Source organism: Achroia grisella, unplaced genomic scaffold (assembly GCF_030625045.1).
Source record: "Achroia grisella isolate CSIRO2021 unplaced genomic scaffold, CSIRO_AGI_Agris_v1 utg295, whole genome shotgun sequence".
In the NCBI taxonomy this organism is placed as follows: domain Eukaryota; kingdom Metazoa; phylum Arthropoda; class Insecta; order Lepidoptera; family Pyralidae; genus Achroia; species Achroia grisella.
In genome coordinates this window covers 1,275,931-1,292,875 of record NW_026712783.1, presented here as the reverse complement: position 1 = coordinate 1,292,875, position 16,945 = coordinate 1,275,931, and the positions used below count along the sequence as shown (strand labels likewise).

At 35.1% G+C, this 16,945-nt stretch overlaps 1 protein-coding gene across 1 annotated transcript; it reads left to right on the top strand.

Moving 5' to 3' along the window:
• Nucleotides 1–523: 523 nt before the first annotated feature.
• LOC131843311 (rRNA 2'-O-methyltransferase fibrillarin) lies at nt 524–16,887 on the top strand. The gene is made up of 8 exons (XM_059191935.1): nt 524–682; nt 3,501–3,695; nt 4,871–4,943; nt 10,485–10,587; nt 12,290–12,460; nt 13,497–13,618; nt 14,608–14,731; nt 15,251–16,887. Exons 1-8 carry the CDS (start codon nt 670–672, stop codon nt 15,416–15,418), a joined length of 969 nt encoding a protein of 322 aa, XP_059047918.1. The 5' UTR covers nt 524–669; the 3' UTR covers nt 15,419–16,887.
• Nucleotides 16,888–16,945: the final 58 nt, after the last annotated feature.

The window sequence follows — 16,945 nt, the reverse complement described above, 5'->3', positions numbered from 1 at the left end:
CCGTCAAACCGTAAGCGTATGCGAGGGCACCATTCTATTATCTTCTTTAAAAAAACAGAGCCAGAAAAAAATGGGTATTATAGTAGATTATTACCTATTCGATATTTAATGTAGTAGTTTCATGGTCGAAAGACTGTATATTCATATTATAAATTTAGACTGAAATTATTGTGTGAAGACTACTTTATATCTAGTTAGTTTAGTTATGAAATATGACTACTTACGATAACAAAGTTAAAACTAAATCAGTACGACTATAAAAATAATTTCTAATCTATTTCTGCCTATATACATTAAAAATTTTGTGAATATACGCAATTTTGTGGCGTAATAAAAAAAATAGGCATGACGAAACAATTCGAATTTATTTTTATCTCGATATTACCACAATATTACAATGACATACTTTATCTATTTTGTTTAAGATGTGGCAGCTTATATTATTCTCGCGGTAACTTTATGTAACTGTTGGCAACACAGTTGAGCGCACCACCAATCACAATTCATTATTTAACTTCATTTATAAAATGGCCTCATTTCCGCCGAAACCACCGCGTTGCCGTCGCTCTGCGCGGCTTATGAAGAAATTAAAATATATTTTTGTATTTAGATAGTGAATAGTGAAATTAATAATTTTACACCTTCTATTAGGTATTTTTTTGAATTATAATGGGTAAACCTGGTGAGTATTTTGTCTACTTTCATATATATTCATACACGACTTACACATTGTCACCGCGTGGTTATTAAACACAGTTTTTACTGTATTTACATTTCTGATTTACTATTAACCTTAGTTTTTATAAGTAAATAATCAAAATTAAATAATAGACGCCACCAATTTGTAAAATATCACGCACATGGTAATTTCTCTCACGTGTTATATTTTAGGTTATAATCTCCAATGTATGAGTGGTTTAAAGCTTTTAAATTATTTTAAAGGCTTAATTAATTATAAATAATTGTTTAAACTTAGGTCTTTGTAAAAGCTTAGTGAATTTCAATACTGGTAATGAGTAAATATCAGTGAAAATTTATATTGAGTCAATTGTTACTCTATTTATCATATTTGTTAATGTCGAATTTAATAATGTTATTCTTAAATTCTGTTAATAATGCATGAACGAGATGTTAAAGAGGAACAAAAATGAGTCTGCTTTTGTATATTAAAACTAATAAACAAAAGTGTTTGTTCCGCCATGTGCACGTTGAGACATTTTCTCCCTGTGAACCATAGGCCCAACAGAGATTCATGTGGGCGGTGCATTATCAAAATTAACTTTGTAAAAGGAGAGGTGCTTCGAATCTTATGTATACATACATATGCAACCATAGTTATATGTATAATCCATAATATATTTTTATATTACATTAACATACAATATATTTTTAAATGTAATTATTGCTTTTAGTAAAAGTTTCTTAGTTTTCTGTCATTGTGGCACTGTAAGTAGTTGCTTGGGTTGGCAGTCCACCATGGTTACCATTTACCATCAGGTGGACATGGATGCAAGCATGTTTCATTAAATAAAAATGGTAACCAGAAGGAACAAAGCAATATCGAGATCAAATATTTATAATATACATAGTAAAATGGCACATTTACAAAAGCATGTTTAGACAGTATAAATTGAACTGTCCACCATTTTCTGTTCGCCTATGTATCTTTAATTACAGAACAGATTTTAACCCTTTGAATTTTTTGACGCAGATCTGTGCAAAAAACTTCTTTTTAACCAATTTAGTCCTTATTTGAAACGAAATAAGATTGAAACATTTTTGAAAAATACAGCTGGTGCGCCTATACTGCCTCTTCACTTTCAATCGCTGCGATAAACAACAGACATTCGAAAGGTTAATACAGGCAAAATTTATATGTATAATACATGTGTGTTTAATACAGAACAACCTGAGATATTAAAAGATTTGTAATACATTGGTGCAACGCTGGGTCACTAGTACAATATAAAACAAAAGTAGCAACATAAATATGCTATACCTTCATGACTTAGGTTGAACCATGAATGAACCATGTGGAGCTTAACCTCATAGGGTATATGAATACTACTCCCCGTTTCTGCTCCTATATAAATATATTTTTTAAATTGAGAGATATACATTAAAGTTAGTAATTCATTTTATGGTAATGTAAGGTTTTACAACAAACTACCAAATTCTGTTTTAAATCTGCCTGAAAAAAGATTAAGATGTCGTATAATACACTTCCTTTGTAAAACAGCATATAAAATTGAAGAATTTGTTAATGACAATAATGTTTTTGTAGAAAAATTTGAAATTCATAGCTCTGACAATATTTTCTGATTTTACAATGAGTGCCTAGCGGTTTCTATGTTGATTATTGCATGCCTCTTACTTATTTAATAAAGATTATTTCTATTACATATTGATATACTAAGTGGACACTTATCACTAAAACGTTGGGCTCAAACACACCTACCAGAGCTGTAAAACATAATATATTGTCGAGCTTAGTGATAGCTGATTATAATTTAACAATAATGTACATATTATAAAATATATTTTCTATCACAAACAATTATATTTAATTCAAATTAGAAAATAATTTATTCATATGGTATAATATTTTTTTCCTACCATCAAGTTCAGTAAACAGATTCAATTGAGAAGAACTGCCAAGAAACTCAATTGAATATTTTTTTTTTAAAAGAGACTATTTACTATGTTAATTTATATATAAAATTCTCGTGCATGAACAACTATTGTAATGCACTCTCGTCATTCAAGTAACTGTTTAATGAGAAATAATAATAATAATAATAATAATAATAATAAAGACATTTATTCAGCATTACAGTATTCTTAGATGCTATCTATCTTATATACTATACAATTTAAAAGCTAAAAGCTAAAACATACTAGTAACGCTGAATGTGACTCCCACTCAGCATTTATACTGCAGTATATATATACCACAGCGCTGATTTTCAGTGGGGCCACCACACACGAGAGAGCGTAAAGATTACTAAAGAAAATAAAACGTTAAAATTAAGACCATTTTATAAATAGGTATGAAAATGTATGTAAAGATAAATGCAATTTTAATTAATGTATGTATTTAGTATTAGTAAAAATGATTTAACAGATGTTTTGAATTTATTTATATTCATACAGAAAGTATACTATGTCCTATCGTCAACTACTTTTCATATATGTATATGACGGTTATCGTTTACCATCAGCTGGCTATGTAATCAGCTATATAGTATAAGAAGCTTATTTTATAGACTGTCATCAGTTTTTTTTAAAGTGTGATTCGATCTGTGACCGGTATACGCTGTTGGGGCACCAGTGGAGTATGCCAAGATGAACATGAGGTCAAGTCAGTTAGCACATCGTGACAAATTCACCAGGAATCTGTTATAGTTTCCGGGGGAACCGTGTAGTCAACCTGATGGTACATTGCTAACAATGAGGTTATTAGTCCACATTACTAACAATTCCCTTCCCCTTGTCATCAGAGTTTAACGGTCCACGTGGAGGCGGCGGAGGTCGAGGGGGCTTCCGTGGCGGACGCGGCGGGGGTGGGGGCGGTGGCGGTCGGGGGGGAGGAGGCCGCGGGGGCTTCGGGGGCGGCCGGGGGGGAGCCGGCGGCGGGAAGTTCGAGAAGCGGGGCGGTGGCGGCGGACGAGGATTTGGAGGCCGAGGTGGAGGTGGTAAGTAATCTATACAGTATTTTAAATACGTATTATTTAAGATATTTCATATTATCTTCAGAACCTACTGGTTTATCTAATCTTAATATATAAAAAATTCATATCACCTTATCTGTCCCGGATAAAATACTAAACTATTGGACTTATTATTAACTAGCTGTGCCCGCGGTTTCACTAGCATGAAATTATAGCCTATATTATTCTGATGAATGATGAAGCTTACTATAAAGTTACATCAAATTCCGTTAAAGTTTTTGCGTGAAAGCGTAACAAACATCCATCCGTACAAACTTTCGCATTTATAATATTAATAATAAGATATATAATGTATGTAATTGTTAGGTTTAGCAATAACAATTTACACGCCCCAAAGTGGGGCAATTTGATTGTTGAGGAGGGCAATTCGTAAATGGACTCTATTAAAATTGTATGGAATGTGAGTTATAATTATTCATGTTTTGAATATTGACTTATTGTTTCATTAACAATTTCCTAATGATTTCTTCGTAAAACCAATTTTATAACTTCTTTGAACAATTCAATTTTTTAATGTTATATGTTACATTGGGGGGTATGAGAAGTTTGGAAATGCTAAGTCTGACCTGGTGCTAAAAACGTTGGGAAACAATCTGGTTAAACACATTTCTATTGTGTGTGGAGATTTCTTAATACAATTTTTTAACATCTTTGTATTATTTTTATAATATTGTCTTTCACACAACCCTTTTCAAATCCAAATCGGTTAAACTTTTTGTTTTGGAAAATTGTTACTATTTAAAATAGTTAAAATGTAAGTAATTTATTTCACCCTGTGCAAACTAGATGGCGCTATTAAGATGTTTTGGTTTTAATGACCTCCCTGTTAGTATTTTTTAATAAAAAAACTCCCTATCATCCCTATTGAATGATAGTTTCAATTGGAACCCTCAATAGCATCATTTTGACCTCGCTGTACCTAGTTGTTCAGTGACAACAAAAATTTTGGAGAACTATGGCAAGTAACACTGTGATACGAGAATTTTGTATATTAGATCATATATGATGACAACATGGTCCCTCTAATCTAGACCTATTCGTGAAGACTATGATACCACATACCCACTACTGATTACAAACAGACAGACAGATCACTGAGCTGTTTTGAAACTGTTATTATAGTGCTTGTAATTGCTCAGGTCGGGGCCGTGGAGGACCACCAAAGAGAGGAGGCTTCAAGGGCGGGAAGCAGGTCATCATTGAACCACACAGGTTTGTACTTCTTTCTATGTAATTTGAATGGCAAACAAGCGGCTCGCCTGATGGTAAGTGGTAATCACCTATGTACATGAAGCGTGTTACACAGGCGATACAATGTGTTGCCATTCGAGAGGACTAAGATGTGACCTTTTATTTGATTGTTTGTAACGGTCTGGGTGTTTTCTATGTATATTATGTATGTATTTACAAAAAAATATCTGAGTAGTATATAAGTTGTCTAATACTCATAACATAATAAGCTTTGCTTACCATGGAACTAGATGGCGCTGTGTTAATTGTCTAGGTTTAAAAAAAAAAAAATGCCAACAATAGCATTTTAGAACGAAAAACACTATGGTTTCATGATAATTCGTCTCTTCCTCGTGGTCTGCCCTGAAAACCATTTGTGATAAATTCTTGGTGAATTAGCGAAGATGTAATTATGACTTGACGGTATCCTTATGCTATCATTCTCCAAAGATGTCCCATTAGCGCAGGCGTATTCATCGGCTCATATTCGTCTATAATAAAATAAACGAAATTAAGTATATACTCATGCGAAGTCGGGTGATTAATAACAGGATAAAGATTGTATTATTATCAGCCGTATCACAAGATAAGCAATTGTGGTGAGATATAGAGCGAGCGCTGTATCATACATATATATAGATATATATCACAAACATACATAGACGACAGGTTGTGTTATCAATTAGAACAAAAGAAATCAATAGTTTTAATAGAATTACTTGTTTCCCAAATAGAATTGTGCAGTGATTGTAACAACGATGCCTTTGGGTGATATAGAACCCTACAATTTGGAATCGAAGCAATGGAATTCGTATGTGAGACGTGTCAAAAACTTTTTGCTGTGTAACGAAATAAAAGAAAATCTAAAAGTACCGACCTTAATAACGTTAGTTGGCGCGCCCACCTACAATCTTATGTGCGAACTGTGCTCACCAGGGAACCCCGAAGACAAAACGTTCAACGAGCTAATAAAAATAGTTGGAGACTATCTCGAACCCGAACGATCCGTGCTAACAGAGAGACACGCCTTCAGATCGAGACGACAATTGGCAGGCGAGCCGTTGTCTGAATATTTGCATAACTTGAAACGTCTCGCTGCAACCTGTAACTTTGAGTCGACGCTCGAGGAAAATCTTCGAGATCAGTTCGTTTCGGGTCTTTGCAGCGACGGTATACGGTCGCGATTACTTTCCGAAAAGAACATAACATATAAGAGAGCGGTGCAGTTAGCTCTGTCTTTGGAGGCTGTTGAAAAATATGCAGAGACTGGCCAGCGAACGGACGACCAGGATAGCGGAACCAACAATAACGTAGGGTCGACTAGCTTGTGGGGAGTACTGTACGGAGGCGGCGCCGTTGCCGATAGCAGTAACAATAATGAATACGGCGATGAAAAAACCGCTACAAAAAGCCACAATAGTGCCAGCATAAATACAAGAGGAGGGAGATCCAAACCTGGCAAGGTACAGGGCGGAGAGGACGTATCTGACAGTGGTCACCTCAAAGGCGATATTGGAATTGGCCCCGGTAACACTCAAGGCGGCAGTGTTAGAGTAATTACTAGCAGTAACGTCAAAGGTGCCGGTGCAAAAGGAAATGACAGCGGTGACGTCAAACGTGGCGTTGCAAAAGGAAACTATGGCGGTAACGTCAAAAGCAGTGGTGACGTCAAAGATGGCGGCGGAAATGACTTCGAAGACGTAGATGCCAATCCCATTGCGCTGCCGCCCGATGATCGACGCCGCCAGAAGTCAGGCGTCATTTGTTGGCGATGCGGTGGACGGCACCCAGCATTCAAATGCTACTATAAAAATTATGCCTGTGAAAATTGTAACCATATAGGTCATGTAACAGAGATGTGTAAAACGAGACTCGAGAAACACAATGTTAATAACCAATCTACTGTTGATTCTCGCAGCCTACAAGTTACAGGTAATGTAACAGAGGTGTGTAAAACGAAAATCGAGAAACACAACGTTAATAACCAATCTAGTGTTGATTCTCGCAGCCTACAAGTTACAGATAATGTAACAGAGGTGTGTAAAACGAAACTCGAGAAACACAATATTAATAACCAATCTAGTGTTGATTCTCGCAGCCTACACGTCATGTCTGTCGAAAACGATCCTTACTTTGTTACCGTTGAAATAGAAAAGAAAAACCTTACATTTTATGTCGACACTGGTAGCAAGGTATCCCTAATTAATATGGATTACTATGAAAACTTTTTTTCTCATAATCCTGTGTCCAAAGACAATCTTCAATTAACGTGTCCATACAGTAGTTTGGCAATACAACCGGAAGGTTATATATTAGTAAACGCAAAAATCAACGACATCACACGATATAAATTAAAATTATATTTAATTAAATGTTGTATTCGTCCACTGTTGGGCAGGAGTTGGATTCATGAATTCAGTATTAACCGGCTGAATATTGTTAACAGTACTGCTACAGTTAACGTAAACGACGTACGTAAAAATATTGCAAATATTTTAAAAAACAAGTTTCCCAATGTGTTTACCGATGCGTTAAGGACATGTAAAATAAAAATTCGATTGGAGTTGAAAGATAAGGAACCTATATACGTGCCTGCGCGCTCGGTTTCGTCCACATTACTCCCATCCGTTGAACGCGAATTGAAACGTTTACAACGAGAGGGCTACATATATCCCTCAAGAAAGTACGAGTATGGAACGCCGATAACAGTTATAGACCAGTCGGATTCAATCAGTATCTGTGGAGATTACAAAATAACTATAAATCCTAAACTTAAACGAACTTTCTATCCGTCACTTACTTCGCAGTCCATAATTTCGGCATTAAAGGGCGGACAAAATTTTACCAAAATAGATATGTCTACGGCGTATACGCAGATATTGCTTGAGGAGGAATCCCAGGATATTACAGCCATATCCACTCATATGGGCATGTTTGCGTTCCGACGTACACCCCCAGGATTAGCATGTATACCTGAAAAATTGCACGAAATCTTACAAAATATTCTGCACGGTATCCCTATGAAGCTGGTTCATTCGAGTACCATAGTAGTCACAGGTCCGGACCAAGAAACTCACATGATAAACCTGCAACTAGTTCTAGACCGGCTCTCCGATGCGGGCCTAACAGTTGACATTAAGAATTGCTTATTTTTACAAACCAGTGTCACATTATTCGGTTTTATTATTGATAAAAATGGGGCACACGCTATATCGAAATAAATACACGAGGCTGCAACTTTAGAACACTCTATACCACTGTTAATTGGTCGCATGACTCCGCATTTTGACTTTTATTTTCAAAATCATCATAGAAACGATGATTTTGAAAATAATTTCAATTCATTTCGTTTCATTGGGAAACTTGTTCAGTTGTCAATCAAATCAAAATATCTTTTTTGATGAAGGTCTATTACATATGTGATAAGTAATATTTATCAGTAATTTTAGTTTGAGTCGATAAGAACTGAAATGAAATTCTGCCCTTTTTTAATTATTATTGTAATATGTATATATAATAATAATACATTATTCTGTAATCAAAAACTGTATTCAAATTCAAAATATCTTTATTCAGGTCTATTACAGACTCTTATGATATGTCAAATGTACCGTCAGTTCGGAATGATTTCGAGCTAAGAACTGAAAAGAAACTCAGCTCGTATTCTTTTAAAAAAAAGTGTTGTACATGTTTACAATAATACAGAGTCATTTAAATTCAGATTTGTGAGATATTCATATTAAAACTACGATGTGATGAAGTCTTTAATTAGCTAATTAATATAAGTAAATAATGTGTTATTTAGATTAAGTTTGAAAAAAATATATTTTTAAGACAATTCTGTAAAGTAATGTGAAATGAAACAGTTAGCCTAGGCCGCTTTGTTTCACTGTTCCGTCGTGATAACCATATGTATTAATTTTCATATATTGTTATTGGGAAACTGCGTTTACCCCATTGACGAATTTGCAGACGTTGAATGTTATTTTATGTAATCATTACATGGTATAAAACAAAGTCGCTGTCGCTGTCTGTACCTAAAGATACCCAACGGATTTTGAAGCGGTTTTTTTAATAGATAGTGATTCAAAGGCGAAGGTTTATATGTATAATACATGTACACCCGTGCGAAGCCGGGGTGGGTAGCTAGTACATAAATAAACATGACATGTAAAACGACCTCGTTGGTTTAGCGGTGTAGCACACCGTTCTACTTCCGATGGTCGCGGGTTCTTAGCTTTTCTAAAATTCTAACGCAGCACACGGAGCGGAATCAATCGTACTAGTTTTTTTTGCCCCATTGTTCATTGCTGGTCCTCTCCTATTGGTTGTAGCGTGATGTTGTATACCCTATAGCAGTCGAGAATAATATACCTTTGTAATAGTGAAAGTATATTTAAAATCGGATCATCAGAACCGGAGATTAGCCCGAACAAACAAACATACAAACATTGCCTCTTTATAATATTAGTATAGATTTATGTTTTTACTATCTACTAGCTACTCGCCCCGGCTACGCCCGAGTGTACATGTATTATACATATATATAAAACTTCCTCTAGAATCATGTATTAAAATAAAAACCGCTTCAAAAATCCGTCGCGTAGTTTTAAAGATTTAAGCATACATAGGGGCAGACAGCGACAACGACTTTATTTTATACTATGTAATTATTATTTTATACAGAAAAATATAATGTTGTTCTTATTCATCTTTTATCTGTTTTATTTGTTATTTGTTATATAATATATAATTAAACTATTTCTACCCAACAACCGTCTTTTTTCTTCTTGATTGAAGACTTGAAGATTGTTCGTCAATATCTTATCTTAATCTTAATATAATATTATAAACGCGAAAGTATGTAAGTATGGATGTTTGTTCCTCTTTTACGTAAAAACTACTGAACGGATTTTGATGACACTTTTGCATATTTCTTGCTCTTTCTTCTTGTGATGAGACAGCTTTCCGAATGAGCGGTAGATGAAAAGAAGTATTACTATGACTATTAAAAAAACCCTGAAATTAGGTTTATTTGAATAAAAGATTTCTAGTCTATAAATATTTACCAGCGTAATATAAATAACCCAAGACAATTAACAAAGCGCCATCTAGTCCCACAGTAAGGAGAGATTGTGTAATGGATACTAGATAACTGATATAAATACTTAGATTTTTTTAAATAATATATATAGAAATACACTAATATAATATACCTAATATATATATAAAACACCCAGACCGATACAAATAATCATGCTCATGAATATAAATGTTTGCACCGTGCGAGCAATCGAACCCGCGACCATCGGAAGTACAGCGGTGTGCTAGACTACCAAGGCCGTCAACTACACTGCTCTATACTGTTATAGATTCAAATGAATTTTACATGATGTAATTATAAATAACTTTCGTTCTTCTGAAAGCGAACAGCTTGAAGACAACATATTTCGCTGATCAAACACATTACACCACTTTACCAACGTCATCTGTACCCATGTAACGGAAGAATCTGTTCACCAGGCATGCCGGAGTGTTCATCGCAAGAGGGAAAGAGGACGCGTTGGTTACAAAGAACCTGGTACCAGGATCAGAGGTGTACGGAGAGAAACGGATATCAGTTGAGGTCTGTAGTCCATTATAGTTTTATGTATCCGGCTGACCTTATGGCAAATGTTATAGTTGTCTATATACATAAACTTGACGTCATCATGCGACAATAGTGGTAACCCTCATGCTTGTTAGTAATGAGGAATAAAGAAATGAGGCCATTTTTTTATGTATTATAATGGAATGGTGCACCCGTCTGCGCTAACGGTTGACGCTGGCGGGGCACCAGTGAAGGATGATAAGATGAACATGAAGTCAGGTCAGTTAGCACATCATGGCAAATTCACCAGGAAATTATCATGATGGTTTCCAGGGGAACCGGGTCGAGGTCATCCTAATATGGTAGATTGCTAGCAATGGGCTTGCGCTGTCCCCTAACTGGTGATTTTGTCACTATAGGCTAACAGACCTTACCTTATGCTCATCTTTCCTCCACTGGTGCTCCATTGCATTACATAAAAAACCGATCAAGATATCATGCTTCCCTGTAAATTTACTGTCATGTCACATCAATCCAAAGCAAGAAATAAGTGAATCTGCATTTCTTAAAAGTAATCACTAAACTGTCAGTAGAAGCATCGAGAACAAACTAGAAGCATCCAGTACAAAGTCATTTGTGTAGGAATGGATAACCAAGCGGCTGGTTGTGTATTTATTATTTTGATTCTAATGAATTTATGCTAATTGATAGTTTTTAAACATTTCAGCTTACAAATGTAAAGTTACAACAATTATTTAAAAGAGCAACACGCAAGTTTCTTTCTAGTTCTTGTGATCGAGCTTTCCGAATGAGTGGTAGATAAAAAATAATAATGACTACTCGAAAGTGCTTGAATGTTTATTTGAATAATTTTCTATTCTATTCTATTCTTGCTTTGTAAGGCTATGTGTCTAGGTTTTGGAGACATGACCCTTTTGTGCTACGTAATGGTAACGCATGAGTGATATCACGAGCGTCGCATAATAACGTTTTGTCCATTTATGTATATGAACAGCTTGTTTGTCATTACTTAACACGTTGAAGACCGCATTGAAAAATCTTATTTCTCACATAGGGACTGGTATTGTTTTTATTGTTAACTAGCTGTACACATAACTTCGCGTGGAATTTAAGTTCATTTTTCTAAAATAAAAGTAGCCTAAGTTACACCTTATTACATCAGCTACCTGCCAAAAAAAGTCCCGTCAAAATCAGTCTAGACATTTCAGAGATTAGCTGGAACAAACAGACAGACAGACAAAAATGGTATTTTGGTGTCTGTACCGTATTTATATTGATATGCATGTAAGTTTACTACATGCATATGAATAACAACGGGTATTTCAATATTACAAACAGATTCCAATTTTATTTATATGTATTATGTATAGATAATGTATATTATTTTTCAAATATGTTTTTAGTGTACAATAATTTGAGGTAGACATTATTTAACCCCTAGATTTATTTCAATTAAAGTGCCCACGGGTGATCACCCGGTCCCAACGTGTAAAACTTTCGTTGCGGAGTGACCCACCGGTGGGTATGCGGTCTTGAACTTGTTAAAAGAAATGATAGGATTTCTCTTTATAACATTCTTCATATGATGATTGTGGTCCCTCTAATCTAGACCTATTCGTGAAGACTATATCCACATACCCACTTCTGATGTTCCTCTTAAAACACCCCCCTCATCCCCTAATCTTTTACTCTTATTTAATCAGCCTCCATTTTGCAGAATGAAGGCGAGAAGATTGAATACAGAGTGTGGAATCCGTTCAGATCAAAGTTGGCTGCAGCTATTATGGGCGGCGTGGATGCTATTCACATGCCGCCAGGGTCGAGGGTTCTGTACCTCGGAGCTGCTAGTGGTACAACCGTAAGCCACGTGTCAGATATCGTTGGACCTGTAAGTGATCTTACTGTTTACATTAATATTATTTCATTATTACATAGTGACGACCTCGGTGGTCTAGCGGTCTAGCATACCGCTTTACGACCGATGGTCGCGGGTTCGATTCCTCGCACGGCACAAACATTTGTATTCATGAGTATGATTGTTTGTATCGGTCTGGGTATTTTCTATGTATAATATGTATTTACGAAAAAAAAATATTATCTATATATTTGTATCAGTTGTCTAGGACCCATAACACAAGCTTTGACTAGCTTAACTTGGGTCTAGATGACGCGGTGTGAATTGTCAAATAAAAAAAAAATTAAGTCGCTGTCGCTCTGTCCCTAAGTATGCTTAAATCTTTAAAACTACGCAACGGATTTTGAAGCGGTTTTTTTAATAGATAGAACACCCGTGCGAAGCCTGGTTGGGTAGTTAGTACATAAATGAACATGACATATAAAATAGCCTCGGTGGTCTAGCGGTTTACGCCGCTTTACTTCCTATGGTCGCGTGTTCAATTCCTCACACGGTGCAAACATTTGTATTCATGAGTTTGATTGTTTGTATCGGTAAGGGTGTTTTCTACGTATATTATGTATGTATTTACAAAAAAATTCAAGTATTTATATCAGTTGTTTAGTGCTCATAACACGAGCTTTGCTTACCGTGGAACTAGGTGGCGCAGTGTTAATTGTCCAGGGTTATTTATTTATATTTTTTTTTTAACTATTGCCATAACAGGAATACGAAATATAAAACAAGAATGTACAGTAAAATAACTATAAATTTAGAATAAAAAATACATTTCAGATTAGCCAGTTACAACACATCTGCGTTATATTTTCACCATTTTTGCAATATTTTTCATTGCTGCTCCGCTCCTATTATTCGTAGCGTGATGTTATATAGCTTTCTTAATAAATGGGCTATCCAACAACAAAATGATGTTGCAATATCAGCTCAGAGTAGTACCGGAGATTACCCCAGATTCAAACTTACAAATAATCTTTATAATATTAGTATATATGTTAATGTTTATTTGCAGGAGGGTCTAGTATATGCTGTAGAATTCTCACACAGATCTGGAAGAGATCTTCTTAATGTAGCAAAGAAGAGAACGAATATCATACCCATAATAGAAGATGCTAGACATCCACTGAAATACAGGTATTTATATCAACTGATTTATTTCTCCTAATGCTGTTTTAACATACATATTCTTTTAATGTATGATAATGGAATGGTGCAACCGCCTGCGCTAAAGGTTTACGCTGCCGGGGCACCAGTGGAGGACGATAAGATGAGTATGAGGGCAGGTCACAAAAAACATACAATTACAGGGTGATATAGGGTGTGATCGTTTTGTATAAAAAAAAATCTATATAATTTGTTATTATAATCGGCGGGTATAGTTTGCTAGTTACATAATATTTTAGACTGCCACCCCATCCTGAGTCCATGGCTGGCTACGTTCATGCGTGCAATCTATGAACTTGAAGCTGATGAAATTTCGGGTTTTTTTTGTGGATGATTATGGAATGATACACCCGCCTGCGCTAACGGCTTATGCTGTCGGGCACCAGTGGAGGATGATAAGATTACCACGAAGTTAGGTTAGTTAGCTTCTTGTAAATTCACAGGGAATTTATCACGATGGTTTCCAGGGCCAACTACGTTGAGGTCAACCTGACATGGTATATTGCTAGCAATGGGGTCATCAGTCCACAAATTCAATATATCTTTATTCATGTATGTCTATTACAGACTCTTTATGATCTGTCAAATATACCATCAGTTCAGAATGATTTCAATCGATGAAAAGCAGTGGCTATTAAAACAGAGTTGGCTATGAAAACTAAACTGCACTAAAATAAGTGAAGTCATATTGAACAAATTTCAAATTATCTGTTATGGAACCTTTGCGTCATAGATTTTGTTAAGTCATGTTATCATTATAGACTTTGTTAAAAGTCATCTTACTATCAAGTGAGCTGTCAACTCATCATAAAGTTACATAAGCCAAAAAACTAAGTGATGAAAAACATTAACTAAATATTTCATGTTGATAACTTTGAACTCTCTCTCTGATGCCGATTACTAATTTGCAACTATCTCCGTTTAACTGCCAGCTTGCTAATAAGCCTGTCTCTGTCCAGAATGCTGGTTGGTATGGTGGACACAATATTTGCGGATGTGGCCCAACCTGATCAAGCCAGGATTGTGAGCCTGAACGCGCAGCACTTCCTCAAAAATGGCGGACACTTCGTTATCTCAATTAAGGTGAGGCCAAGTTCTTTCTTATAATCCATGTTATTTCTTTGACGGTCTCGCAGACTGCTAGACCATAGCAGATTAGCACACTGCTTTACTTCTGTTTCCTCATACGGTACAAACATTTTTGTTCATGAGTATGATTGTTTGTATCGGTCTGGGTGTTTTCTATATATATCATGTATGTATTTACAAAAAAATCTTAAGTATTCATATCAGTTATCTAGTACATCATAACACAAACCCTGCTTACCTTAGGACTAGTTGGCACTGTGTGAACTGTTGAGGGATATTATTTTTATTATATTACTAGGAGTCGTTTGCCATTCGTGGCATTAAAAAACCACTACAGTTGAATACATTAAAATCCTCCATAAAACAAAACGAAATTTTATTACTTTCTTATGATGAAAAAAAAAATGCTAAATATTTCATGTTGAAATTTGAACTCTCTCACTGAAGTTATAATATTCACTATATTGATTTTTTTTCTATTATGCAACTTCTGACCATAAATATTTGTTCTAGGCATCGTGTATAGACTCGACGGCGCAACCGGAAGCGGTGTTCGCGTCGGAAGTAAAGAAACTACAAGCGGACAAGTTAAAACCACAAGAACAGTTAACGTTAGAACCTTACGAGCGAGATCACGCAGTAGTCGTCGGAGTGTTCAGACCACCGGCCAAGAAAGCATAGACTTAATTATAGATTAGTTATTTTTTTTAATTACAACTGACAGTTCTAATAGCAGTATAATTATTGCACCTTCGCTCAAATAGTGTCAGAGAGACAGAGAGAGAGGATTCATCGAGAGAGAGAGAGAGAGGATTTGGATTCATCGTGCAAAGATTAGGATTCTCCCTGCAAATTGGGGAAATCAAATCAAAAATCATATGAACGTAAAAATTTTTGTCTTAATAATTTTTCCTTACCATCCAGTTGAGAATACGAATTCAATTGAGAACTGACAAGACACTCAATTAAATTTATTTTTTCTTTAAAAGCCAGTTTATTTACACTGTACTTGTGGTAGGTGTCTATGTATAGCATTAAATGATAATCCCGTGTTTGAGCAACTATTGCCATGAACGTTTGTAATGTAGTGATGACAGTAAATTTGGGATAAATAATTGAAGTTAGGGGGTGGGTGGGAGTTTTGTGAAGCTAAAAGTATTATTAATAATATATAATAATGTTTATCCTGATTTTTCTGTATTATGTATATTATTACTTCTTTGCACTCCAGTATAGTAACTCATAGAGGATACCAATAACTCCTGAACTATATTAGGTACAAGTACATACCTGTGGTGTAAAGGAAGAATGGAGTCGTTGCAATAAAACAAAACATTTCTTAGCTTAATATATAAAGAAACATTCTAACTAATAATATTAAAAAAAAAACATAAATTTTTAATCGCGACAGTGGATTTAAAATTAGTATTTTAATGTCGCAAATACAACGACAACGGAGTGCAAAGGATTGTTATAGTAAAACGGGTTTTAATACAAATAATTTTATGGTAAATAAAGGTATTTACCTCTCGACGATTCGACTAGGTTGCACTAGACGTGGTCACCCCAGACTTGTATATCATTAGATACACATATTTGATTTATTCTTAGTGGAAACATGCCTTTTCTGAAACTGATATAACTTTGACGCTATTTGAGTGGAGTTGTGTTATGTAATTGCGTTGCTAATCTTCCCATTTGGCGATTATATAGGTTTGCAATTATGTATAGATAATTTGCGAGTTGCAGTTACATATTAAGTCATATGTTTCGCAACTGAAACGGTTCATACATAATAGTTGTAGATTGAAATCTGTTGCAAATGAGAATAGTTAGCAACCGCTTTACATAATGCGGCACTTGTGATGTATTTGTAACAAAATTGTTTACAATACATTGTACAAAACAGGTTATTGTAACATTGTTATTAAATGTTGCCATGCTGACGTGTTGAATCAATCACAATTTGAAAATTGTGTATTTTTTATTGTCATGTTGACAATCTCGATTATCTGTAAGCCTGTTTCACACTGAAAGATTCCATTTGTACAAGCGTATAGTGTGGAACGAGCCTTAATTATAAGTAGCACATATGAGATGAATGTATGATAAATATGTGATAAGAGAAATATAAAATGGTGCGAATGATATTTAGTTGTTTTTATTGTATTTTTAACTAGCTACTCGCCCGGGTGTGCATGTGTTATA

What these genes read in the sequence shown, in the direction of transcription:
- LOC131843311 (XM_059191935.1), top strand. An exon ending in GTCATCATTGAACCACACAG is followed by an intron (nt 4,944 to 10,484) that starts GTTTGTACTTCT and finishes TCTGTTCACCAG; the next exon opens with GCATGCCGGAGTGTTCATCG. An exon ending in ACTTCGTTATCTCAATTAAG is followed by an intron (nt 14,732 to 15,250) that starts GTGAGGCCAAGT and finishes TATTTGTTCTAG; the next exon opens with GCATCGTGTATAGACTCGAC.